The sequence below is a fragment of the Pyrgilauda ruficollis genome, unplaced genomic scaffold (genome assembly GCF_017590135.1).
Source record: "Pyrgilauda ruficollis isolate IOZ18807 unplaced genomic scaffold, ASM1759013v1 scaffold21, whole genome shotgun sequence".
NCBI classification, from domain to species: Eukaryota; Metazoa; Chordata; class Aves; order Passeriformes; family Passeridae; genus Pyrgilauda; species Pyrgilauda ruficollis.
Window position 1 is genome coordinate 948,649 of NW_024520318.1, and position 25,211 is coordinate 973,859.

The 25,211-nt window shown below is 58.9% G+C and overlaps 2 protein-coding genes across 2 annotated transcripts in view; both read left to right on the forward strand.

The window, feature by feature from the left end:
• The first annotated feature begins 644 nt into the window (after positions 1-644).
• Positions 645-25,211, forward strand: part of LOC121353823 (voltage-gated potassium channel subunit beta-1-like) — a 56,565-nt gene continuing 31,998 nt past the window's right edge. The window contains exon 1 of the mRNA XM_041467983.1: positions 645-1,183. Within this exon, the coding sequence (XP_041323917.1) occupies positions 912-1,183 (272 nt within the window). The 5' untranslated portion in view covers positions 645-911. The remainder of the gene's footprint in view (positions 1,184-25,211) is intronic.
• On the forward strand, positions 3,649-16,850 carry LOC121353647 (voltage-gated potassium channel subunit beta-1-like). Its single transcript, XM_041467647.1, has 2 exons — positions 3,649-4,167; positions 16,741-16,850. The coding sequence occupies exons 1-2, from the start codon at positions 3,956-3,958 to the stop codon at positions 16,772-16,774; spliced, it is 246 nt and encodes an 81-aa protein (XP_041323581.1). The 5' UTR covers positions 3,649-3,955; the 3' UTR covers positions 16,775-16,850.

A 25,211-nucleotide genomic window follows, 5' to 3' on the forward strand; every position in this document is an offset into this window, starting at 1 on the left:
CTCGGGGAGGTGAAACCATCCCGAGCTGGTGCCAGACCTGCTGGGGGTGGGCACCGCACCAGGGACCCCCCGAGCTCCCTTTGCCCCATCGCAGGAACCTTCCATCCATCCCTGGAACCCTGCGGGGGTGCCGGCCCTGCTTTGGGGTGGTTACAGCACCTCGGGGGCTGTGCCTTCCAAATCCCGCCGCCTCACAGGGGTTTGTCTCTCGCACACGGCTGTGCCCGTGCTCCCGAAGTGGCTGCTGTGATTAGAGCTGTAATCTCTGTGCCAGCTTTTACATTTCCGACCGGAGATGGGAATTAATGCGATTCCCGTGCCCGCCCTTTCATGCGTTCAACAAACGCCGCTTGCTCGGCAGCGCTCGGAACTTTGTTCTCATCCTAGGGGGGACCAAATCCCCAAATTCCTACAGATCCCTTGGGAATGGAAGTTGCTGCTGGATGGGGCGACCCGAGGAGCTGCAGCAGCAGGAGGGGGAGGAGGAGGAGGAGGGCAGAGATGGGGATGCTCGGGGCCGGCACGGAGCGCGCTGCAAGCTGCCCGGGCCAGCCACGTGGGCAGGGCTCGCCCTCAAGGTGACACGTGTGACTTCACCTCCGATGTTTACGGCTCTGGGCAGCGCACGGGCTTTCCAGAAGCGTCCAGCCCTCGCCGGTCCGAGGCCAGCAGGGGCGCGGGGCTGTGCCCGGTGTGATGTTTTTGGGGACCGTCCCCCGGCCCCGCTGCGGAGCCGCCGGCACGCCGCGGCCGCTACAGATGGTTCCATGAGAAGGTTGCAGCTCTTCTTCCCGGTTAAGCCCCGCAGCCACGTCTCTAATTACAGCTTTGAGGCCGGCGTGCGGCTCCAGAGGGAGAAGGAGCGCTGCAGTCACTTCGGATGATTCGAGGCTGAGCGCTCTCGCGGCGGAATGCTGGCGGCACGCACCGGGACCGTGGGCGGCAAGAGCGCCGACGAGTCCCTGAAGCTGAGGAAGCAGTCGGTGCTGTCCCTGGGCAGCCGGGACAGAGCCCTGAAGAGCTCGGCCGAGGGCAGCAAGGAGGGCCGGGCCCGGGCCGGGCAGCCCCAGCAGCGGGCGCGGCGCCTGGCGCTGCTGCGGGAGCTGGAGATGAACTGGTACCTGCGGGTGTGCGAGCTGTCCCACGAGTTCACCATCGCCTACACCACCGGCATGCCCCACAGGTACGTCCCTGCCCGCCGCCCTCTGTGCTGCTGGCCGGCGTCATCGTGGCCATAATAATAATAATAGCAATAGCAACGATACTAATCGCAGCGATGGTAATGATAGTAGAAAGGTCTTTGGCTTTGTCTGATTAGTAGAAAGGTCTTGGCTTTGTTGAGTCTGATTTTTCTGGTAATGCGTGCTTTACAGAGATGAATATCCTGCAAACTTGTCTGTTGATAGCCAGAACTTCTCCAGCACAAGCTGCGTGTGGTTGTTGAGCCTTGTTTCTAATTTGCCCAAGTGACTGTGGTTTCGTTTGTGTTTTGAATAGAGCAGAAAGTTGCTGCTGTCGAGAAGGGACCGTGTGGGTCCCTGTGCCCCCTCCCTGCCCGGGGGCTCAGCCTGGGAAGGAGCCCCCGGGAGGAGGAACCTGCAGTGGCTGCATCTCTCATCCCATCGGTCTTAAATGTCGCAGCCTTCCGAATCTGATCTGCTCCTTTAAAAAAATATAAGGGGATCTTGGTATTAGTGGAAATTAGACGTGCGAGTCTCTAATCTCCTGTGCGGGGTCAGACCCTCACTGAAATCGGAACCGCAGCAGGAACGGCCCGGCTGCTGCTGCTGCTGCCGCAGCCCCGGGAGCGAGCCGGGAGCGCCCGGGGCAGCTCCGGGACCGCGGGGAGGGGAGGCTTCCTCCTCCTCCCCGGGGATTCCTCCTCCTCCTCCCCTGGGGGCTCTTCTTCCCCTCATCTGGGGGATTCCTTCCCTTCCCTTCGGTGGCAGCCAGGGTTCCTGCTGAGAATCGGCCGAGACCTTCCCCAGTCCCCGGCAGGATGGGGGTGCCTGCGGTGCCCAGCACAAACAGAGCTCTCACAGATGTGCTTGGGTAAGAAATGAGTTAGAATGCCACAACGATAAAAATTAGGAAGGGGATAAGTGAAAGGAAAAGGAAGTAAAACTGAGAGAAGGAGCAAGTGGGTGTTGATGCAGGAGTGTTCATGAGCACCTGAGGGGAGCACGAGGGGTCTGGGGCTGGGAGGGGGCAGATTCTGGGCCCGGTGCCCCCCAGCCCCTCTGGCCTGTGGCTGGCACCCAGGGGCTCCCACAGCACCGTAAAAACCAAGGGCTGGGGAATAACTCCTGGGAGAGAGAAGTTTCTAAAGATGCTGGTCCATACAAGCCCTGATCCTCCAAACCAGCACAACCCTTGTGTCCAGAAAACTCAGAGGAGCTTGCAGAGATATTTCTCAGCCCTGGTTCACCTTGCATTATAGATGAGCTGGGGCTGGCAGGTGGTAAAACCAAAGGCAGCTGCAGCAGAGATCACAGGTACAGCCCTGGGGTTACACTGTGGGGAGGAAACACGGGGAACAGGGCAGGGACAGCCTTGGGGACAGGGCAGGACAGCCCTGGGACACAGCAGGGACAGCCCTGGGACACCCTGCCCTCCCTTGAGTGTCCTTGGGCTGCAAAGAGCTGGCTTGAGATCCCCCCTGCACCCCCCATGGGATCAGCACTGTGAGAACAGGACCCCCACCCTTGGGCAGGACCTGGGGACACCCAGGGCCACCCACGCCCTGGTATGACAGTCACACAAGAAGAATAACCGGGTAATCCCACTGTTCCTGCCAAACTCCCCTCTGTGACATTGAATTATGAGCTTTTCAAATGTATTCTGGGGTTGGGATCAGTCTTTCTTTATCTGCTTTGAAAGATTTAAGGATTAGTTGAGTTCATGATACATCCATCACTTGATTATTTAACTTATTTTTCTAATGTATTTGGGGCTGAAATGGGGTGAGTTTTTAAAATAGAAGAGTCTCAGACATCTGCCTCAGTGGCATGAACCAGGCCTTGGCAGGATTGTCTGCTGTGACCAGAAAAGGTCACTGTGGCCCTTCTGGGATGGAGACCATAAAACCATCCCTGGATTGTTCAAGGCTAGGGTCAGGGCCGGCCTTGGAGCGGCCTGGGACAGTGGGAGGTGTCCCTGCCGTGGCAGGGGAGTTTGGAGTGAGATGGTTTTTAAGGTCCTTTCCAACCCAAACCATTCTGTGGCTCTGTGAACCAGAACCTTTTGTGTCTGCAGTTCAGCAGTGGTGAAATCATCGTTAACATCATAGTTTAGTTCATAAGAATTGTCACACCGCGGGAGGCTGCAGATGCTGGAGATGTTCCCAGAGCAGGTAACCCCAGCCGGGAGAGCTCTCAGTGCACTGGGACAGAACAAGATGTTCCCCTGAGCTGCAGAGGAGATGCCTGCAGAGTTCATCTGCTCAGCCAGGGCCTGAAATACCCCCTGGGAGAGCACTTGCTGTATGTTTATTGGCCTTGGGTTGAATCCCAAGCAAATATTTCCCATTATCTAAATATAAGACCTGGGAAACGGGGTCAGCGCTGTATTCCCACCAGCATTCCTCACCCCTGGGAGAGCCGGGCCAGGAGAGGGCTCAGCAGACGAACGACACTGGTGATGCCCAGGGTGGGCTTCGGCCAAGATCACCAAAGGGGCTGGCTGAGGAATGTCCGGGGCGGCAGCAGCGCTGCCCAGCTCTGGGATCCCGGCGGGTTCAGCTGCGGGCAGCGGCTGAGCGGGGCCGGCCGGCGCTCCCGGTGTGCCGGCGGTGCCGGAGATCCCGGTGCTCCCGGTGGTGCCGGCGCTCCCGGTGTGCCGGAGCTCCCGGTGGTGCCGGCGCTCCCGGTGTGCCGGCGCTCCCGGTGGTCCCGGTGTGCCGGTGGTGCCAGAGGTCCCGGCGGTCCCGGTGGTGCCGGCGCTCCCGGTGGGCAGCATGCACCTGTACAAGGCGGCGTGTGCCGATATGCCCCGGCCCCGGGCGGGCGGGCGGAGGGCAGGCGAGACCCCCCGGGCTCGGAGCGCTGCCCCCGGCTGGCCCCGACCCCGCAGCCCCCGCAGCCAGGGCAAACAGCTGGAGAGGTTCCTGCAGCTGCACGGGCTGGGCACCAGCGACAGCGCCCGCCAGAGCGGCACCATGAGCTACAGGTACGGGGCTGGGGCACGGAGAGCCGCGACACGCCTGGCACAGCCCGGGGGGATGGCACAGCCCGGGGGATGGCACAGCCCCAGGGGATGGCACACCTCAGGGGGATGGCACACCTCAGGGGATGGCACAGCCCGGGGGGATGGCACACCTCGGGGGGATGGAACAGCCCGGGGGGATGGCACACCTCAGGGGATGCCACACCTCGGGGGGATGGCACAGCCCCAGGGGATGGCACACCTCGGGGGATGGCACACCTCGGGGGGATGGCACACCTCGGGGGGATGGCACACCTCGGGGGATAGCACAGCCCAGAGGATGGCACACCTCGGGGGATGGCACAGCCGAGCCTCGGCTGCCTCAGGGGCTGTTTTGGTCCCTCTGGGACTGTGGGAATGAGGGTGGCTTTGAGCAAAGCTGGGTGCTGTGAGCCGTTCTCTTAAAATGCTGGATCTGATCTCTCTCTTAGCACGTTAATGACAGTCGTGGGATGGTTTGGGTTGGAAGGGTGAAAGCCCATCTCATCCACACCTGCCATGGCAGGGACACCTTCCACTGTCCCAGGCCCTCGGCTGCCTCAGGGGCTGTTTTGGTCCCTCTGGCACTGTGGGAATGAGGGTGGCTTTGAGCAAAGCTGGGTGCTGTGAGCCGTTCTCTTAAAATGCTGGATCTGATCTCTCTCTTAGCACGTTAATGACAGTCGTGGAATGGTTTGGGTTGGAAGGGTGAAAGCCCATCTCATCCACCCCTGCCATGGCAGGGACACCTTCCACTGTCCCAGGCTGCTCCAAGCCCTGTCCAGCCCTGCCTTGAGCAGTGCCAGGATGGGGAAAACCACTCTGAATTCTCCAGCTCAGGTCCTGAACCCTGAGACCCTCTCTGTCCTCATGGAGCAAATGGAGTGAGAGCCCAAACCCCTGGTTGGGTTCAGGATGGGAAATACACGGCTTTTGGGTTAGAAGGGTGTCCAAGGGAAAGGGTGTCATCCCTGCAGGAGCTGGAGCAGCCTGGGGACAGGGGCTGCTGGCTGGGGATGGAGGGTGAAGAGACACTGGTGTGCTCAGTCCAGCAATTGTCATTGTGCCTTGCTTCCAAAGTTCCCTTTAAAAGGATGAAGCCCTGTATGGAAAGTTTACTAGTTCTCTCTGCTTCTAAAAAAAGCAAATTTTCTTTGAAACATTTGCTTTCCCTGGAGGTTGATCTTTTCCCGTGGCCAGTCTGAGCTTAAAACTGAAATAAGGCACCGTGCCTGGTGTTTTCATGGATCCAGCTCAGCTGTGCCCCAGCTTTCGCTGCTGGATGGGGAAATTTGGTAACAGTGCCCAGGGTTTCACAGAGTGGGGCTGTGAAAGAGCAGTTTTGGAGTCAGGACCAGCAGAAATGGCAAAGGGCTTTGTGCCACGGTGCTGCTGGGCCAGCTGGGCACCCTTGGGGCAAGCTGGGATTAGAGGAAGGGAGCTGAACCCACAGGGCAGGGGGATGAAATGGGAGAGTGTCCCAGGGCCATGGATGGGTGTCCCAGGGCCGTGGATGGGCATCCCAGGGCCCCTGTGCTCGGAGCTGTGGCAGGAGAGATCCCGGGGCTGGCAGGAGCACTGCTGTCCCCAGAGAGATCCCCTCGTTCCCTGGGGCTTCTGGCCTGGAAACTCGACACCCTTTAATGAGCAATTCCTTTGCTCCTGCTGGTGATCCTAATCCCAGTGGCCGTTGTGTTTAAAAAGACTGGTGTCCTTTTCAGGACAGGAAAATCCCCGTTTATCTAGTTTCTCTCTAATTCTGCACTTTGCACGGTGTCAGTGCACGCAGACACGGTTTAACCTTGCTCCTCCCTGCGGAGCAGAGGTGGGGGCTCACGGTGTCCCCAGGGAGGGCTGTGCTCCCCTGCCTGAAGCGTCCTGTGCTCTCTGTCTCTGTGTTCTGCTGCACCAAAACGTGCCCAGCCCGGGGGAGAAACCTGCAGAGAGCTTGGGGAGAGAATTTCTGTAGGCTTGGATGTGAAAGGGCATTTAAAAGCCATAAAAAAAGGTGATTAATGAGAGCCCGTGGGACTGGTGTGGGGCACTGGGGCTGCCCCTGCACGCTCCTTCAGGCTCCTCTGTTTCTTGCTTAGTGAGTGGAGTTTCCCTCATTCAGCAGAGCCATCAGTCACGGGGAAATGGAGCATGTGCTTGACTTCTGTGGAAGCTGATGGATTCGAGCCCCTGCTCCCCTTTAAGTGTGTGCATTTTTCACAGCTGACAGAAGCAGCTGTGGCTCACTGCCCTTCCCACGCAGCCAGAGCTGGATGCTGTGGGAGAGGCGCTGGGCACAGGGCTCTGCCGGGGCAGGGATGCTCCAGCACCTCCCACCTGCTGCTTCCACAGGGTATTTCTCTCCCAGAAGTGCAGGGACTCTTCTCTCTGACTGTGAGCTTGGACATTTTCTTCTTCTGCCTCCCGGGTGTTTCTACAGCTCCCTGTGGGTCCAGTCTGAAGCCAGCACAGTGGCAGCTCCTTTTTAAAGATTTATTCAATTACGTGTGGGAAGTAATGAATTGTGAACAAGAAACAGTTACTAAACACTTGTAAGCCGGCTCATTTACAGGCTGATCAGCTCTTTTCCCTCTCGTTGCTTCAGCCAGTGCAGCTCAGCTCTGCTGTCACAGAGGAGCCCAAAGTGCAGCACTGCCTGAGCTGGGCTCGTTTCTGGTGACAGCGGAATTCCTCTCAGATGAAACACCGTTTACAAAGCGAATTTGGTGTTTGTTACCCAGCGAGGTGTTTGCTCACAGCTCCTCCCCGTGCGCTTTGCTGGGCTGAGCTCTGGCTGCCAGCCCTGCCCAGGCTCTGCTCCCTCCCGGTTCCAGCAGGGTCTGTGAGCCCGGGCGGCTGCTCCAGGGCCCGGGGGGAAATCCTACAGGAGATGTGTCTGCGAGAGCACCCAGGCAGCCCTTGCAAAGCGAGCTGCTGGCAAATGTTGGGCTGGGAAGTATTTATGGAGGTCAGGGAGCCCCCGGGCACTGCTGGGTTAACCCTGCTGCAGCTGGGCTGGGGTTGCTTTCCTGGTTTCTCTGTTTTGCGAGCTGAGCTTCTGCTCCAGGAGGGAGAGAATTGTTCCCACAGCACAGAAATCCCTGGCAAACCCTCCTCCCTTGGCATGGCCTCCTTGGGGTGTCCTGCAGGCACCCCTGAGCTCCTGCAGCCCATCCCAAGCCCATCGCTGTCCTCTTTCTGTTGCTTTTGTTGGTTAAGCACTAATTAAACCTGGCAGTTTAGGATTGTGAGACTCTGGTGCAGAGACTGGCCAGCAGGCAGCCCTTTGTAGGGTGTTCCCTTCCCTTACTCCTTTCCCTTTCTCCTTCCCCCTTTCCCCTCATCCTTTTTCCTCCTCCCTTTGCTGAGAGCAGAGGGAGCTGTGAGGAGCTCCCCAAGCCCTTGGCCATCCCATTCCAGGTGGATTCAGCCTCCTGGGGTCTGAGGGTGGGATTGTCCCTGCCCTGGGAGATTAAACAGGCTTTTGGCTTAGGGAAAAGATGATGGGCAGGGATTACAGATGTGTTTAAATCAGGAACAGCCTGCAGCCAGTCACTCACCGTCTCCCCCAGCACAGGAACTGGGGCAGGGGGGAGCAAAGGACATTTTGTGCAACAGGTTTGGGCACAGGAAACCCTTTGGCAGCCTCTGTAGTGAGCTGGGGAGCTCCTGACAGGGATGTGCTGTGGGTGCTGGAGGCTCCAGCAGGCTGAGGGTGTCACCAGGTGTCAGCCAAGGCCAGCTGAACACCAAGGGGAGATTTAACCCCAGGGTTACACCCTGCAGAGCTCCCCCCGAAGAGGGGAATTTGGGAATGATCCCTTTGCCATAGCTGCTCTTCCAGCCTTCCTCAGCGAGGCCCATTTTGTGCATTGAGGCTTTAAAATATCTAATCTTTAGATGGCAAAATATAGGAGGGCTCTTGATGGGGTCCTGTAATCCTGCACTGTAATCCTGTCCTCATCTGCCCTGAGTGCTGCTGCATTATATTTATTGGGAAATATCTCCCAGCCTTCATGTTTCCCCTTCTTCCTGTGCAGATTGATCCGTGGAGCTGCATCCAGCTGTGTCCTTTTTTCAATAGGCACTGCCAGGCCTCCTAAGTGGATTTTTACTCTTTTTTAGTCAGTTCAGAGCACACAGCAGCTACCTGGAGCGATGGTAACAGGACACTTCCCATATCTGGCCTTCTTCCTAATGATCCCAGCTCCTTGGGGTCTGTGTTATTTTTGTAGGGGTCTCTCCCTGCCCATGGATGAGCTTTAAGGTCCCTTCCAACCCAAACCATTCCATGAGGATTCCCTAAAGTCCTCACAGAGCCGTGCTCAGGCTCAGTGTGCTGCTGCTCCAGGGCCATTCCCACCTTCCTGTGGGAACTTCCCGTGCTGCAGGAGCTCGCTTTTGGGGGAAAACAAAGCAGATTTTGAACCACAGCACTCCCCATTCCCCATGGCTGCAGCAGATCCCAGCTGACCCTCGGCTGCTCCCAGCAGGAATTTGCACTTTTTCTGCTTTCCCCCCCACTTTTTCTGCTCTCCCCCACTCTTGCTGCTCTCCCCCAGCCCTGCTGCAGCCGTGGGGTCTGGCTGCCCTGTGGGGCTGGGCTGGCAGGTGCTGCTCCATCCCAGATCCAGGGCAGGAGCTCCTGCTGAGCCTCCTCCTGCCCTGCAGCCGCTCCTCCGCGGGGCTGACTCCGGAGTTTGGGATGTTCCTGGCTGTATTTATAGACAGGTTTGAAGGCTGCAGCCTGCGATGAAGCTCAGCCCACGAGGGCCTGGATAACAGAGGTTTTGTCTGGAGTCTTTGGGCTGACTTTGGGATGTGCTGAGAAAGGGATGCTGCCGGATGCTGCGCCGACACAAAACGCTGAGCAAATTTGGGAGCAAAACCTCCTCCCGTGGCTTGCAGGTTTATTTCAAGGCTGCCTCCTTTAGGAATGATGATAAATCCAGGCCCTGGCAAGGCTCAGTGCCAGGGAAGAGCAGGTCCCGTGTCACCAGCCTCGGTGCTGACTGTGCCTGGCACGGCTCGGGTGGGGCTGCTCTTTGTGAAAGAACTTTGAGTTTTTTGCAGTCTAAGGCAGCCAGGGCACTGCTCTGCGGTTTTCCCCACGCTGAGTGCAGCACCCCTCTGTTTGTGCCTCTGTCCTGGTGCGGGGAGGGCCGTGGGCAGCCGGGGAGGGGAGCCTGGTGGAAGGAGCTTTGCCACGGACAAACCTCCTGTGCAGAGCTGTCTCTGCCTGATAAGCCTTCTCCTCCTCGTTTCCAGTGTGTTTTCACAATTGCTGCCTTCAGCCCTGTGCCAGAAGGGCTCCAGAAGCCGGCACAGTATTTCCATCATTCCAAGGGCACGGCTGCTGCTTTTTCCAGAGGTCTTTGTGGAGAGCACCGGGATCCTTGGAGAGTGCAGGGGGGCAGGCTGAGGCTGCTGGGGAGCTGCTCCCCCTGCTCCGGCTGGGCTGGGGGCTCTCCCCCCGGCCTCAGCGTCCCACCCCAGCTGAGGACATGAAACCGTTTTTTCTCTGCAGAAAAAGACACAATCTGTAGATTGCAGGAGCAATTATTCATTTCCCCTGAGGGCCTAATGAGCGGTTATGCATTTGGCAGTAAGTAATGATCCTCTTGCAAATCTTTTTGTTAATTAAATGGGCGCCTTTCCAGTGCAAAAGTGGTTGTTCAATGTTTGGGATGTGCCCAGAGACCGGGGGACTACTTGCCCGGCCAGCACTGGCCTGGGAAATGCAGAAATCTTGGCTCGGAAGTGCTTGGCAGTGGCTGGAGGTCACCTGAAGACTCGAGAGTCCTTTGAACTTGATTTACTAAAATGGCATTGCCCCTGGATCCCTGGCAGTGCCAAGGCCAGGCTGGACACTGGGGCTGGAGCACCTGGGACAGTGGGAGCTGTCCCTGTGGTGGCGCTGGGTGGGATTTAAGGTCCCTTCAACCATTCCATGGCATTGTGCTGCTCTGAGATACACCGTGCTCTTGCTTCGTGGGCCAAAAAAAAAAAAAAAAAAAAGCTTAAAAAACGTTAAAAGCCTTTGCAGAGAATTCTGGAAGTGAAAAGAGCAAAGGAAAATTCGGGAGCTAAAGAGTCCCCAGAGGCCCTGGCTCCTGCCTGGCAGCAGAGTGCTGTGCCTGCACCTGCTCAGGTGAAGAGCAGATTCCCGAGCCCCCGAAATGCTGATTTTTAAGCAGCAGTGTGGGCTGGTAACTGGGAGGCAGAGCAGTGCTGACACAGCGGGTTTTGCCAGCCCCTCCCCCGAAGAGGAGCCTGGCAGTGGGAAAAGGATCCATGAAAATTAATGGGGCTGGAGATGGTTCCCTGGTAATCTGCTGGGCTTCAGCAAGCACCATTGTCCTGGTGCCGTGCTGGTTCTCCTCGGTGACTGATTCCAGCAGATTCCAGTTCTTGGGGATGCTGCTGGGCTGAGGAGCTCTGCCTGGAGCAGGGAGCAGGGTCTGTGCCAGGTCTGTGCCTGCAGCTGGTGGGATTCCACCCTGTGTCACTCACGTTCGCATTAGAAATGCTGCTGCGGCTCAAAGGGAGGCTCTCAGGAGAAGACTTAAAGTTCTTCTTTGAAAAATGCAATTTGGGAAGGTGGTATTTTTAATAGTGCTTATTATGCAGTGGTGACTTATATAAGATAATGACTGATGGAGACACTTGGCTTTCTCTGGATTGCTCAGAGGGGCCAAGCCCCTCCATTGGCTGTAGGAGGAGGTGAAAACTGAGGGTTTCCAGAAGAGGGGGAGGTTTTTTAAGGGGTGTTCATTGGGAAAGAGTTTGCCAAACAGCCCAGCGTGCTGCAGCTGATCTTTGTGCTGTCCCTGTGCCAGTTAATGTCACAGAATGAGGAGTTCTGCTCCGGGATTGCTCCCCCGTGTGCTGCAGCGTGTCCCAGAGCAGGGCAGCTGGAGCTGCGTGCTTGTCACCCAGATCCAAACCCCCCTCCTCAGCAGCCTTCCTCCAAACAAGTTAATTTAGAGCTCTGAGCTGTTACAAGCAATGCTCGGGTGAGATTTGACGTGTGTGGATAACACAGCAATGCTCATAATTGCCTGAAATCTGCTATTCAACGAGCACAGCCGAGCTGGAAGAACACAGCTTGGGCTGGGCTTTGTTTGGAACACATTTATCCATCAGGTGATGCCAAGCACGCGGGGAAATTGTGCATTTTGTGTATGCCCAGTGTAGAACACGAGTGTGGCAGAAGGGAAGATCATTTCTTGGCCCCGAGCTGGCACAACAGCCCTGAGTGCCCGAGGGTGCTGCTGCTGGGAATGCTGCTCTGCCCCAGGCCTGGCATGGATGCTCAGTGCCTGCATACCGTGTCAGGGGCTCCCAGGGGGAATAAAACACAAAACCCTCTTGTGCTGTGCCGTGGAGCTTCGTGCAGCTCTGAGCCTTCTGATATCACAGGATCACAGAGTGGCTTGGGCTGGAAGGGACCTTAAAGACCATTAAGTGCTCAGTGTAGCACGATACATTAATATAATGGTGACTTCTGGAGCCCTTCATGTGAGGCACTGGCTCGCAGTCAGCTGAGAAATGGAATAGATAGCACGGAAAAATTAAATTACCTGCTTTGGAGCAGGGATCCAGCAGCTAATGGGCAGCAGGCACCGAGGGGGGGGTGTTGTCTCCACGGGGACAAGCAGCCCATTAATTGGATTGGGCTCTGATGAGTTCCACCCTCCGTGTCAGACACGGAGAGCTCCGGGCTGGCTCCCAGTGCCGATTCCTTCCTGTTGTACCAAGATATTCTTTATTTAATGTTGCCAGAGCTGCCGGGTCAGAGCTCCTCGGGGCTCCCTTGGGGCTGGGGGTGCCCCCACAGCCAGGGTGGGGCTGGCCTTGGACCCTGGGGGGCTTGGGGATGGGATGGGAGCTTGGATTTAGAGCAGTGCAGAATCCCAGCCTGGTTTGGGTTGGGGGGACCTTCCAGCCCGCCCAGTGCCACCCTGCCATGGCAGGGACACCTCCCTCTGTCCCAGGCGCTCCAAATCCCGGTGTCCAGCCTGGCGTGGGCACTGCCAGGGATGCAGGAGCAGCCCCAGCTGGATTGATCCCAGCCAGCCTTGCCCCAGGTGCTGGCAGGGCAGCGTGCCTCGCTGTCCCACGCCCCGGTTCGGTCCCTCCCGGGCGGATGGAGCCCCCGGAGCCGCCGGGGGTCCCGCAGGTGACAGAGCTCGTGTGCCACCAGAGGAACCCGGGGGGGCGCTGCCCCCAGCCTGGCTCAGAACCTGCCAGAACGACGCCTTTTAACTAAAAAAAAAAAACCCGTTTAATGGGAGTTTGGATCAGTTTTCCTCAAGTGCAATTACAAATGCAAATGGAGTTTTTGATGTGAAACCAGCGGAAATGTGATGGCTGTGGGCTCGATAAGCGCCGGGCTTTTGTTCTGCAGCTCATTTCCTCGCGCAGCTTCCAGCAGCCTTATCAAAAAGAGCAAAAAGAGCAAAAAGAGCCATTCCCGGCGGGTTCAGCTCCGAACCGCCCGGGCTGCGGGGCCGCGGCTCGCCCTGCCTCGGAACCGAGATTAACCCCGGCAAACCTGCTGGGAGCCGGGATTAATCCCGGGAAATTTGCTGGGAGCTGGGATTAATCCCGGCAAACCTGCTGGGAGCTGGGATTAATGCCGGGAAATTTGCTGGGAGCTGGGATTAATGCCGGGAAATTTGCGGGGAGCTGGGATTAATCCCGGCAAACCTGCTGGGAGCTGCCAGCCCCAGCCCAGCCCAGCCCAGCCCGCTCCGGGCAGCGCTCCCCATCCCAGCCGTGCCCGCATCAGCCCCGCTCAGGGGGATGGAAGGAAGAGCCGCGATCCCGGGAATTCTCCCAGCAGGAACCGCTCCCGGGAGGAGCGAGGAGCACGGGCTGTGTTTGTCACCGCTGCCCTTACGGCCCCGTGCGACATTCATTGGGACATGGGGCGGGATTGCCCTGAGGTGTCCTGCGGCAGGGATGGGGGCAGCCTGGAAATCAGGGGGTTGGGATCGTTCTCCTGCTCCTGGTGTCTGAAATCAGGGGTTTGGGATCGTTCTCCCGCTCCTGGTGTCTGAAATCAGGGTTTGGGATCGTTCTCGGGCTCCTGGTGTCTGAAATCAGGGGGTTGGGATTATTCTCCCACTCCTGGTGTCTGAAATCAGGGTTTGGGATTATTCTCCCACTCCTGGTGTCTGAAATCAGGGTTTGGGATTGTTCTCCCACTCCTGGAGAGAGGCTGCTTCCTGCAGTGTCTGCACTGGCTTTGGGGAATGTGGCTCTGGGGCCCTGGACAGAATGTGTGGCTGTGGCCAGCTCTGGGCTGTTGGGTAAGTAAAGAAAGGCCTTTTTTTGGGTGGAAAAGCTCCAAGGGCTCTGATTTTGGAGGAGGATCCTGCCCCCATGGCACTGCCAGCAGTGTTTTCAGTGCTGCCATGCCTCTCCCAAGGTCTGCTCCATCCAAGGGCATTGCACACAGACTCTCACTGAGCATCTGTCTAAGTGTCCAACATGGTTACAGCTCTCTTCATGAAGGCTGAAACCATATTTTTGATGTGTCTCCAGCCTGGAAGCACTGACTGTTCCATCCTGCTGCATCTCCCTGGCCCTGGGGCTGCTCTGGCCGTGGGGAGGGCAGGACCCTCCAGCCCTGGGAGCAAAGAGAACACCTCCAACGTTGATCATAAAGTCACACAACAGTCTGGCATGGAGGAGACCTTGTTGTGCCCTTGTTCCACCCCCTGCCATGGGCAGGGACACCTTCCCTTATCCCAGGTTGCTCCAACCTGGCCTTGGACACTTCCAGGGATCCAGGGCAGCCCCCACCTCTGTCATGGGCACTGCTGCAGGGTTGCTGCTGAATTCAGTTGTTGTATTCTCTGGACATGGAAGAATTTCAGTTGGAGAGCTCAGGCAGGCTGGGTTGGCATCATTACTGACCCAATTGCTGGAATCACAGGCTGCTCTGGCTGGAGGGGGCCCTAAAGCCCACCCAGTCCCAATGCCCTGCCGTGGCAGGCAGGGTAAATAATTTAGCCTGTGACTGCAGCCGTGAGAAGCAGAATCTCCAGCCAGACTTTGCATCCTATTTCGAAGGAGCTCCGCTGTAAGGTAAAATTTACAAAAGGGAGGAGCAATCAGCGTGCTCAGCTCCAGCCACGCTGGGCCAGGGCTGCAGCAAGCAGCTCACGAGCTTTCACCCAGCCCAGACTGCAGGACCTTGATTCATGGTCATATTTTGGGCTGCAGGAGCATCTTCCCGCCTCCGGCTGCAGGCAGAGCCGTGCTGCCGGCTGACCCTGGAGCAGCAGCCCCGCAGGAGCTCTGGGGAGGGCTCCTGCCTCACCCCGCTCTGTGCGCGGCCCCACGGCCCCCCCAGCTCCGCAGGGATCCCCCCGAGGCTGCCGAGAGCAGCCTTGGCTCTCCGGAGGTTTCCGTCCTGCTCGCCGCGGGGTGTGCATGGCTGTGTCCCTGCGAGGGGCTGGGGACAGCCCTGGGCTGGGAAGGGTTTGTGCAGAGCTCCTGCTGCCCTGCTCCTGCTGCCCTGCTCCTGCTGCTCCTCGTTCGGCCCCGGTGGCTGCAGTGCCCCCAGGGCTGGCGGGGAGGGGTCACAGGGTGGTCACAGGCAGCTGTGTTAAACCACATTAGCTTGATGAAGCATTTTGAGCGAGTCGTTTAATGAGCGCTCGTTGTCTTGCTCAGGGGGAAGTGCACGCGGGCGCGTTGTCACAGTGATTTGGTGGCACTGAGGTGGCACAGGGAGCCTGGGCACGGCTCGTGGCTGAGTCCTCTGCCGGGGTTGTCACGTACCTCCTCTTCCATAAGCTCAGGCTTTTCATCATGCAGAATTATGTCACTCCAGCGTTTTACTCTAGAAGTGATTATCTTGCTCAGGAAATGAAATAAATCCCATATTTAAACACGTCTTCTGTGCAGAGACTGTAACCCCCCCAAAGCTAAGCAGCTTGAGGGAAGGTGCTCTGTGGGATGTGCCGGTGCAGAGCGTGACTGTCCCTTTCTGTCCCCTCCCTGGTGCCTCAGGGCAGGGGCAGCCCTGGCAGGGGGGTGGTGGCCAGGACCCGGGTGGCAGTGACCTGGGCTCGTCCCCAACACCGAGTCACAGCATTTGGCAGGCCAAAAAAACAGAGTGGGAATTCTCCCGAGAGGTGCAGGGCACACCTTGCAGTGCCTGGGCCCCCAGGGAGGGGAATGTTTCCAGCTCTGCCGGACCTGCTCGGGGCTCTGAAACGCAGCTGGGCTCCAACACGAGTGGGTGCTGCCAGCAGGGCTCCAGCTGCATCCCCCCGTCCCAGCGAGACCCCCAGGCTGTCCTGGCTGCGAGGGGCACCTTGGGCTCCGTGAGCCCATGGCTTGTGCCCCCCGATGCCCGCTCTGCTGGGTGTGCCTGTGCTGCAGTGCTGACTCACTGATGAGGGCTCTGGAACCTCTGCCAGGGGTCCTGCTCCCCCCAAACCCTGCTTGAGGGTGACTCCAAGGAGAGCACCCACAGCTGGGAGTTCGTGGGTCTGCTGCATGATGAACTGTTAATCCTCTTTGGGAAAATACAATACAGTAGCTGTCTTTGCTGGGATTTAATGCTTTCCATCCTCAAAGGGATGTGCTGGGTACCTGTTAATGAGCCATCCGAAAGGAGCTCGGGCTGGTGGGTGGCCGTGGCTGGCTGCCAGCCGCCCCCCTGCCGCTGTCACACCCCCCTCCTCAGCAGGGCAGAGGGGACACCCACCGTGGTGTGCCCCTGCTGCAGGGCAGGGGTCAAAGCTCTGTCACCCCGAGCTCAGACCGGGTTGTGACCACCCCCAGCACCCCCAGCTCGCTCTGCCACCGCTCCTGCTCCAGCTCTGGCTGCCTCGGGCAGGTCCAGCAGGGGGATCCGGCCTGGGGGCTGCTCCCACCCCAAGGGGACAGGCCAGGGGCCTGGCAGTGAGCAGGGTGGGCACCAGCACCCCCGGAGGTGCCCCCAGCTCCAGCCCCCCGGGCAGATGTAGGGTGGGGTCTGGGGACCCCCTCTGGACCATTTCCCGTGGCCTGGGCTGGGTGGGAAAGGGACTAGGGGTGACCCTGCCGTGCCACCCACGGGCACCCTGTGCCGTGGGGCTGCACCAGGGACACCCACTGCCTGTCCCTGCCCAGGGCCACTCTGCTGGTGACAGTGACTCCAGGACGGGGGTCCTGGGGCGTCTCCAAACCTGGCCACCCTCCCACCGCTCCCGTGAGCAGCTCCCCGGGCCGGGGGTCCCCTCTGTGCCCCAAGCCAGCGCCCCGGGAGAGGTGGCACGGGGCAGTGCCGGGCTGGGAGGGCAGCCCCGGCCGGGGATGGAGATAGGGATGCTTTGACCTAAGAGGGATGGGGATGGTTTTGCTTCCAAGCCTTTGCGCTGCGGCTTATTCCGCTGGCGATGCTGGGGGAGCAGGATTAACCCTGGCCCTGCTGCGAGCCGGGCGCCAGGAGCACGGCATTAACGTGTTAACTCCCTCACACACCGGAGCACAGCGATTTTCCTCCCCCTCCCCCTATATATTTTTTTCCTTTCCCCTATAATTAACCCATTTTAACAGCGGATTGCTGCCCGCTCTAGAAGACCTCGCTTAGCGATGCCGGCAGCGATTTTTCCGGGCGGATCTGCCTGAACGCCTGCCTTCCCTCCGAGCACAAAGGAGGCCCGTCGCTCGCATCCTCTCCATCCTCCCCATCGCTGCCATCCTTCCCACAGGCTCTGGCGGGGGATCCCGGCGCCGCTGCGGAGCCGCTGCCAGCGCTCGGCGGGCTGCCATGGGTGGGAGGTAGCGCTGCTGCGCCTGGGCGAAGGACACCGATGGATGCTGCCGCTCCTTAGGGACGCGCTGGCGAGGGACGGGGCTCGGCCGTGCCTGCTCAGCACTTGGCGGTCCAGCGGCGCCGGGGCCAGCGCTCGCAGGATGCTGGCGGTGATTTAAAACCAGCGGCCGGGAGGCTGCGGCGAGCCAGAGCGGCTGCGGAGCGATCACCATGAAGGAGCGGCGCTCCGGGAGCACCTGACTGGATGGATGCTTCTGCCTGAGCGGCAGCGTCGCCGCGGAGAGCCCGGAGTGAGCCCGAAGCGGTCGCCGCGGCAAGTTCGCGTTCCCGGGCCGGCGGCATCGCGGGCGCGCAGCGCGGCTCTCCCGGAGCCCCCGGTGCTCGGGGGGTCCCAGCTCGGGGCTTTGCCGGCCGTGCCGGGCAGCTGCAGCCCGCGGGGGGCCGGGGGTCCGCCCGCCACCCGGCCGGGGCGCCGCGGGCGCGATGCAAGTGTCCATCGCCTGCACGGACCACAACTTGAAGAGAAATGGTGAAGACAGGCTCATCAGCAAGCAGAACACCACCACCCCGAACGTAGTGAATGCAGCCCGGGCAAAATTCCGGACAGTGGCTATTATCGCTCGCAGTTTGGGGACATTTACCCCGCAGCACCACATTTCATTAAAAGAATCCACCGCAAAGCAAACGGGCATGAAATATAGGTATGGGCACGGTCTCGGTCTTTGTTCCCTTGCAGCTTAATAGCTCTTTACTTTGCCTGCCTGGATGCACCTGGTTTTGCAGAGGAGCTCTCTCCTCAGGTTATTAATAGATTTTTAAACTCGGGCATAACTGGAAAGCTTTGGGGCGTTTATGTTTTTGCAGGCATATGCATTTGTGGCTTTATACCCAAAACCCGCTTGCTCGGGCAGACTCTGTGCAACGCTGTGGATTTGTGACAGCGGTGCTAAGATGGTTCCTATTAAGTGTTCAGTGTAACTAATATTGGTGCTAATGAGCAGAAGGATCAATTAGCCAGGCGTGCTTGGGGCCGGGCGGGGAAAGTTGGTTGGCAGCGTGCTGTGGAGCAGAGGCGTGTGCCGTGGGTATCAGCCCACCGCGGGGGCGGCTCACGGACTTCTCACCTGGTGCACTCGGGGAAGATGAGATCAAAGCCAATTTTAGACAAACGCAGAGAACAAAATCTCAGGCATTCTTATGGAATGCCTCCTGCCCCTCACAGGTTTTTATTCCTCCTAGCCTAGGCAGCAAAAATGAAGAATGGCTGTGAGTTCGGTCTGGAGTGCTCAGTGTGGGCAGCTGATCAGCTCCTCTGTGCCTTTGGCTGCGAGTGAGAAGGATTTGTGTGCCTTTGGGGCTGGCTTCTGCCTCTTCAGGGTGTCCCTTCCAGCCACCGGTGGGGGACGTTCAGACTGGGAGAAGGGGACAGCCTGGGATCTCTGCACCCTGTGCCCGAGGTGGAGCTGCTGCTGGGGGAGGCAGCTGGCACAGGAGGGCTCCATGGGCAGGCTGAGGGGCGTGGGGCCCCAGGCAGTTTTATCCTCCTGGTTCCCAGCCCGTGGGATACCAGCCAGGGCTCCCGTGCCCCCAGACCTGCCCAGGGGAGCTGCAGTTTTGTGTTAATGCTGGCTTTGGGGTCCTGGGATGGCTGCAAAGCCACTCTGGGCTCAGCACCGCTCCCGGATCCAGGCGTGGTGCAGCCAGGGCAGGGTGATCCTGCAGCTCGGGAAGTGCCAGGAGCTGCAGGGATGGGAAGCAGCGTGGATGGGGTGCTCAGATGTCATTTTCTGTGGTTTCCTTGGAAGGCTGATCAATGACAGGGAGGCTTTGCCCGAGTGGAAGCCCAGCCTTTCCAGCTGCTTGTCCCTGTCCTTCAGCCATGACCAACTTCCAGCAGGGACGTGCCACCCTCCTGCCCTGGTGTTGGCAGCAGAAGTCCTCAGTGAGCCCGTGGCCAGGGCAGAGCTGCTGGTTAATAAATGTCTCCTGGAGCCAGCTCCCAGCTGGACAGGGGCTGGGGTGGCAGGGCAGGGGCAGTGTCCATCCAGGGGGATCCTGGCAGGGGCAGTGCCCAGGGGGATCCTGGCAGGGGCAGTGCCCATCCAGGGGGATCCTGGCAGGGGCAGTGCCCAGGGGGATCCTGGCAGGGGCAGTGCCCAGGGGGATCCTGGCAGGGGCAGTGTCCAGGGGAATCCCAGCTCCCAGGCCGTGGGGAGGGCAGGGCTTGGAGCATGGCAGAGGGCCTTGTCTGAAGGCAGGACACACAGAATCAGTGTAACTTGTCCTTTAACCACCTTCCCAGTGGAGCAGTGGCAGCCAGCAGCTCCTGTGACCCCTGACCCCTCTGGCAGCCCCATCCCAGCCATCATGCCTCAGTTTCCTCATTTGTGGCAGTCTTTGATGGTGTCCCTCAGAGACAGGACCTGCTCCCAAGCCACGCTCGCTGGCTGTAGGGGCACTGTGTGCTAATTGCCAGCACTTATCCCCTGATTTCCCCGGGCTCCCGGCTCTCTCCCAGGGTACCAACACCCCAGAGAACCGCAATTCCTTGCTCCTGCAGCCTCCAGAGTTGGGCCTTTGGGAGTCCTTTCTGCCTCATTCCTGGATTAGGTTTGGGAGTGAGGGTGGCTTGTCCCACCGGAGTTCTCACAGCCCCGGCACTCCGTCTGCCCCAGACCTGGGAGCTGCACCAGGAATAGCAGCTCGTTGGCGACAAGGCTGAGGTTTTATCTTTATGACTAATCTCTGTTTCTGCTCGCGGATCTCTCCGTGTGCAGAGCTGATTTCTCCCCAGGAGGAGCAGCGCAGGGGGATTTGGAGGAATGGCTGAGTAACCCTCGGGCTGAGCTTGTGCCGCTGCCAGGCTCGGTAACCTTTGGGTGGGGAGGCACCTTCCAGCCAGTGGAGCTGGAATTTCGTGTTCACCTTGGGACCCCTTCCTCAGCCCGAGGGGAATCCAGAGCCAAAGGCTTTTCCCGGCGGCCACAACAATAATTCCGTGAACTCCTCATCTCCCTCACATTTTGAAGCTGAAGTCCTTCCCAGTTCATTTTCTGCCTGAATTACGTCCTTGATGCCGAGCTCTGCAGCGCGAGCTGCTCCAAATGCCACCCCAGCCACGCTGGCCCTCGATTCACGCTAAAAATACCGCGAGCCGCCCCCCCGGCCCCCGCGGCAGGGCTGCCCCGAGTCCCGCTCCGCTCCGGGATGCTCCGAGCCCCGCTGCCTCCCCCGGTGCCAGGCGCTCCCGATCCGCCGGCATTATGTAAAAGGGAGAGACAGCGACTACGCCTGTGACAGGGGTGGGGGCGGGAGAGGAGCCAGCTCGGGGGCTTTTCACCAAGTGACATGTTTCTGGCCCCGCTCCAGCTCGGGGAGCGAATTGGAATACGGGAGGCAAAAGTTTACGGGAATAAATGCGTTCGCCGGGAAACAGCTGCAAATGCGAGGACTCAGGTGCGTCCCCGCGGCGCTCACCTGAGCAAAGCTGGGCTCTGCCTTCGCAAAACGAGCTCTGCGTTTGGCACCTTCCCCGCCCGGCTGTGGCAGGAGCCGGACGGGAGCTCCCGGCGTCGCCTCCGCTGTCACCGCCGGGCACAGCCTCGCTGCCTGCTCCTGCGGAGGGCTGCTCTCCTTTGTCCTTTGTAATGCTCCCGTTCAGTCCCGCTGGGGAGCCTGCCCGGGTGCTCGGGGGGAATATCTGGGATCACTTCAAGCCTTTCTTTGAAAATGATGTGGTTGCAGCGCTTGGCTCGGAAAATTGCAATCTGCCGCACCGCTGCTGGAAACAAAGGATGCGCTTTGCTTCCCGAGGTGATGCACGGCAGGGAGGAGGCACGGCAGCCCGGGTCTGCCCGGACAGAGGTCACAGCACGGCTTCTCTCTCCTAGCTGCCGTATTTCCTTAAAATTCATCTCAGTACAGTGGTCCCAGCCGTGCTGCTGGTGCCGGGGGCTGTTTGAGACGTGGCGCTGCTACCGCAGGGAACAACTTCTCAAAGTGACACTGGCACCAGCCTGCCCCTTCTCAGACTTTAAATTACATCTCAGAGAGAAGTTTTTACAATGAGGCTGCGGATGCCTTGGCCATGAGTCCTTAAGGTCCCTTGCAGCCCAGGCTGTCTTAGAATTCCCAGATTCTTTGGTACCACCCTTATCCATAGCAGCTGCAGCACTGCAAAGCCTTGCCCAGAGCACCCTATCTACCCAGGAGCCTGCTCTGTGCCCAGGATGTGCCCGGAGCTGGGATGTGATGGGAACTGGGATGTGCTGGGAGCTGGGCTGTGCCCGGAGCTGGGCTGTGCCTGGAGCTGGGATGTGCTGGGAGCTGTGATGTGCCCAGAGCTGGGATGTGCTGGGATGTGATGAGAACTGGGATGTGCTGGGAGCTGGGATGTGCTGGGAGCTGGGATGTGCTGGGATGTTCTGGGAGCTGGGATGTGCTGGGAGCTGGGATGTGCTGGGATGTGCCCGGAGCTGGGATGTGCTGGGATGTGCCCGGAGCTGGGATGTGCTGGGATATGACGGGAGCCGGGCTGTGCCGGGCTCCGCCGCTGCGGGGCCGATTTGGGGCCGTCAGCAGTTCACAAATAACCCTTTTTACCGAGCCCTGCCCGCGCATGGGCACGAGGGGCCCAATTTACAGAGCACAACTATCTATTTGTGCTCATCCATAATTGATGGAGGCAGCTTTGACCATTAACTGCCTAAACAAAAAATTTTATCTGCAAAGGCAAAGTGGCGGAGTTCCTATTGCGGGGAGCCTGGGCAGGGTGGGGAGAGGCCGGGCACCATCCCCCGAGGTGAAACCCATCCTTCCCACCCAAAGCCGGTGAGAATCTTCCCTCTTTAGAGAGGTGTTACTAACGTTTGTAAGACAAGAGCTGAAAAACAGGGGAATAAAGCAGAAGGGAGGGCAGAAAAGGGTCGTGTCCCTCCCCAGCATTGCAAATCCGGGGGCAGCAGAGCGTGTGGGGATGGTGAAGGTACACGGAGGGATCTGTGGAACAAAAGCTGCTGACATTGCAATTCCGTCAAGGTGATCTGGGCAGATAAACCCAGAGAGAAGTAAAGTTTGCTTTCTTCCTCGTCTCCCGGGAAAGAGGAGAGATTTAGAGCAGGTTTTATGGAGGAATTGTGTGGGTGGGCGGGCTCTGGCACAGGGGATCCCTGCAGTGCCCAGGGCCAGGCTGGAGCAGCCGGGACAGTGGGAGGTTGGGACGGATGGCAGGGGTGGCACTGGAAGGGCTTTAGAGTCCCTTCCAAAGCTGTGGTGATTCTGTGATTGTTCTGTGGAACATCCCTGAGCCCTTCCTGGAGCGTTCCTGGCGCAGCTCCTGGCAGAGGAGGGGGAGCCCAGCCTGGGAGGGGCCCGAGCCCCGCGGAGCCCCGGGCGGGTCTGAGAGAGCGAGCACCATCGGCTGCAGCATCCTTCCCCCTCTGAGCACGCCCGGCCCACCCGGGGCTGGAAGCTTTTGTTAAAATGCCAATTCCCTCTGTGGCACCGGCTGCTGCTGGCGCTGGAGTGCCCTGCCAAGCACGGACTCCCTGCCACGGGCTGGGCTCGGGAAATCAGAGCAGCCAGCCTGATGGGCTGGGAAACGCACACGGGTCACCTTGGGCTGCACAATTCCTTTGGGAATTGCGGTTAAGTCTTGTGCTTGCCAAGGGGTGTCAGTGGAAGCAGGTATTTCTTAGCGGTGTTCCAGGAGCTGTGCTTTTTTTTCCCCCCTGCGTTTCGTTTTCCAAGCATTAACCATAATAACTACCTCACATATTTAGGAAATTGTGGTTTATTTAAGTCTTGCTGCAATTATGAGCAGTTTTAAACTCTCGCATGCAAATGGCACAATTATTTTGGTATCAAGTTCCAATATTGTTTCAGTACTCTCCGCATCAGGCTGACTTTTATGGCTCATCGTCTGATCTTCATTTTCCTGCTGCAAATTAAGATTAATCCAGTGAACAGAATGGATTTACGCTGAATTCACAATGCTTTTCCCCCCAGGACTGTAGCTTATAATGGCTGCAAAGGAGGCAGGAATAACTCAAAGGGGAAGGAAAAGGAACCAGTTGAGTAAACAAAATCTGCTGATTTGTGCTGCTTTCACCTTCCCAGTGGCTCCCCGGGAGTTTGCAGCTCCCAGGTGAGGCTGGGGCTTGGAGGGGTCTGGATTTCTCTGCTCCCATCACACTGCAGGGTCATTTGGACACACATTTATTCCCCAGCTCACTCCAAACCCAGGGCAGGGCAGGGGCTTGGCAGGGCCCCTCCTGCCTGGCACTGCTGCCTTGGGGCTGGCTCTGCCACCCCCAGCTCTGCCCAGCCTCAACAACTCCACAGTCCCATGGTAAATGGGCCCTTGGCGGGTGCCTGGGCTGGTGTGAGCACTGCAGGTGGATCTCCTGGTCCAGGTGTCAGGTGAAGCAAAGCTGGCTCTGCCGGGCGGTGCCTGCCCTGCCCTGCTGTCCCTCCCTGCCCATTCCCAGCCTGGCTGTGTCCTGGGGCAGCACTGCCCACCCTGTGCCCCTGCAGCCAGAGGGGTTTCTGCTGCCCAGCTCTGTGTGGCCCCGGGGACAGCCCTGTGTGGCCCTGGGGACAGCCCTGCCCGCCGTGTGGGTGGCACTGGGGGCACGGGGCACCGCTGTGACACCCAGGGGAGCTGGGAGCTCGGGAGAGCAGCAGGGCTGGGCTCGAGGGCAGGGTGCTCTGAGAGCTCGGCTTCCAGGGCTCCCAGGGCCCCCAGGGCTCCCAGGGCTCCCAGGGCTCGGCTTTGCGTGAGGAAAACGAGGGGATTTAAGGAAGCTTTTAAATAACGCACTGGGGCTTTGAAATAACTGCGGGGGTGCGCCGTGGAGCCGCCCACGGCCGAGGGGCACGGGCGGGACAAGGGCACGGAGCGGCCCGGCTGGCTGTCCCTGTCACCCCTGGCTGTCCCTGTCACCCGTGGGTGCCCTTGTCACTAGTGGGTGACACCTGTGAGTGGGTGTCCCTGCCACCCGTGGGTGTCCCTGTCTCCCGTGGGTGGCTGTCCCTGTCACCCCTGGCTGTCCCTGTCTCCCGTGGCTGGGTGTCCCTGTCACCCGTGGGTGTCCCTGTCTCCCGTGGGTGGGTGTCCCTGTCACCCGTGGGTGTCCCTGTCACCTGTGGATGGGTGTCCCTGTCACCCGTGGGTGGGTGTCTCCGTCACCCATGGCTGACTCTCCCTGTCACCCATGTGTGCTGTCCCCATCCCCTGCAGCTCTCTGTCCCCATCCCCCAGGAGTGGCTGTCCCAGCACTGCCACTCGCTGTCCCCAGAGCCGTGTCCCCTGTCTGGGCAGTGGCAGTGGGTGGCTGTCCCCTCCCGGCTGGTGGCTGGGGCAGGTCCTGCCCCACGGCTGCTCTAACTCAACCCTCCTCCCAAGCCCTTCCCTGCAGCCTGGTATTTTCCATCTAAAGGCTGCCTGACAACTTTAATCTAATGCTTAAATGGATGGAAGAGGAGCCGTCGTGCAGGAAGGCTGTAATTTAATTACTTGGGAAGCGCACAGTTTAAGACATTTAAAATGTATTATTTTAGCTTGGCTGCTTTGGCAAAATCCAATTGGAATTTTGAGCGTGCTTATTTTTGTTTCAGATTAACGCTGCAAAATGCCTTCTGTAGAGTGTGTTTGTTAAGAAATTAATTGTCTTTGAGGAAAGGAAAATGTCCTGTGTGGGACTTGCTCCTCGAAGCATAGAAATGTGTTTGCATTGTTTCTCAAACCACTTTTATAGCACCATAAACCCAGCTCAGGCAGGAGGGGAGCAGGGCCTGGTGTCCTGATCCCTCTCTGGGCTGGCCCTGTGCTCCCTCAGGGCTCTGCAAACAAGTTCTGGGAGATGTTCATTGGCAAAGCTCTGTCCAGAACAGAAATAATCAGCGGGACACGGGGTTTGAGGAGCAGGAGAAGCAGGAAGCTTATGGAAAATAAAGTCCTGAAGCTCCTGGATGCCCCCTTTAAGTGCTGGTGCCCTGTCCCTGGCAGCTCCTCAAGAGGGAAGCTGGAGCAGGTTAATCCTTGGTTTTGGTTACAAAATTCAGGATTGGTGTGAGAGCTTAAAGCAGCTGGGTGCAACACGTGGAGAGCGTGGATGCACCAGGGGCTGGTGTCTGTGCAGGGCAGCACAGCTGGGCTGGGCTCCCTGAGCTCCCTGGGAGCTCCTGAGCCACCAGGAAAACGTGCCCTTTATGTGAACAAGCTGCTTTGGAGATATTTTGGGGATGAAGT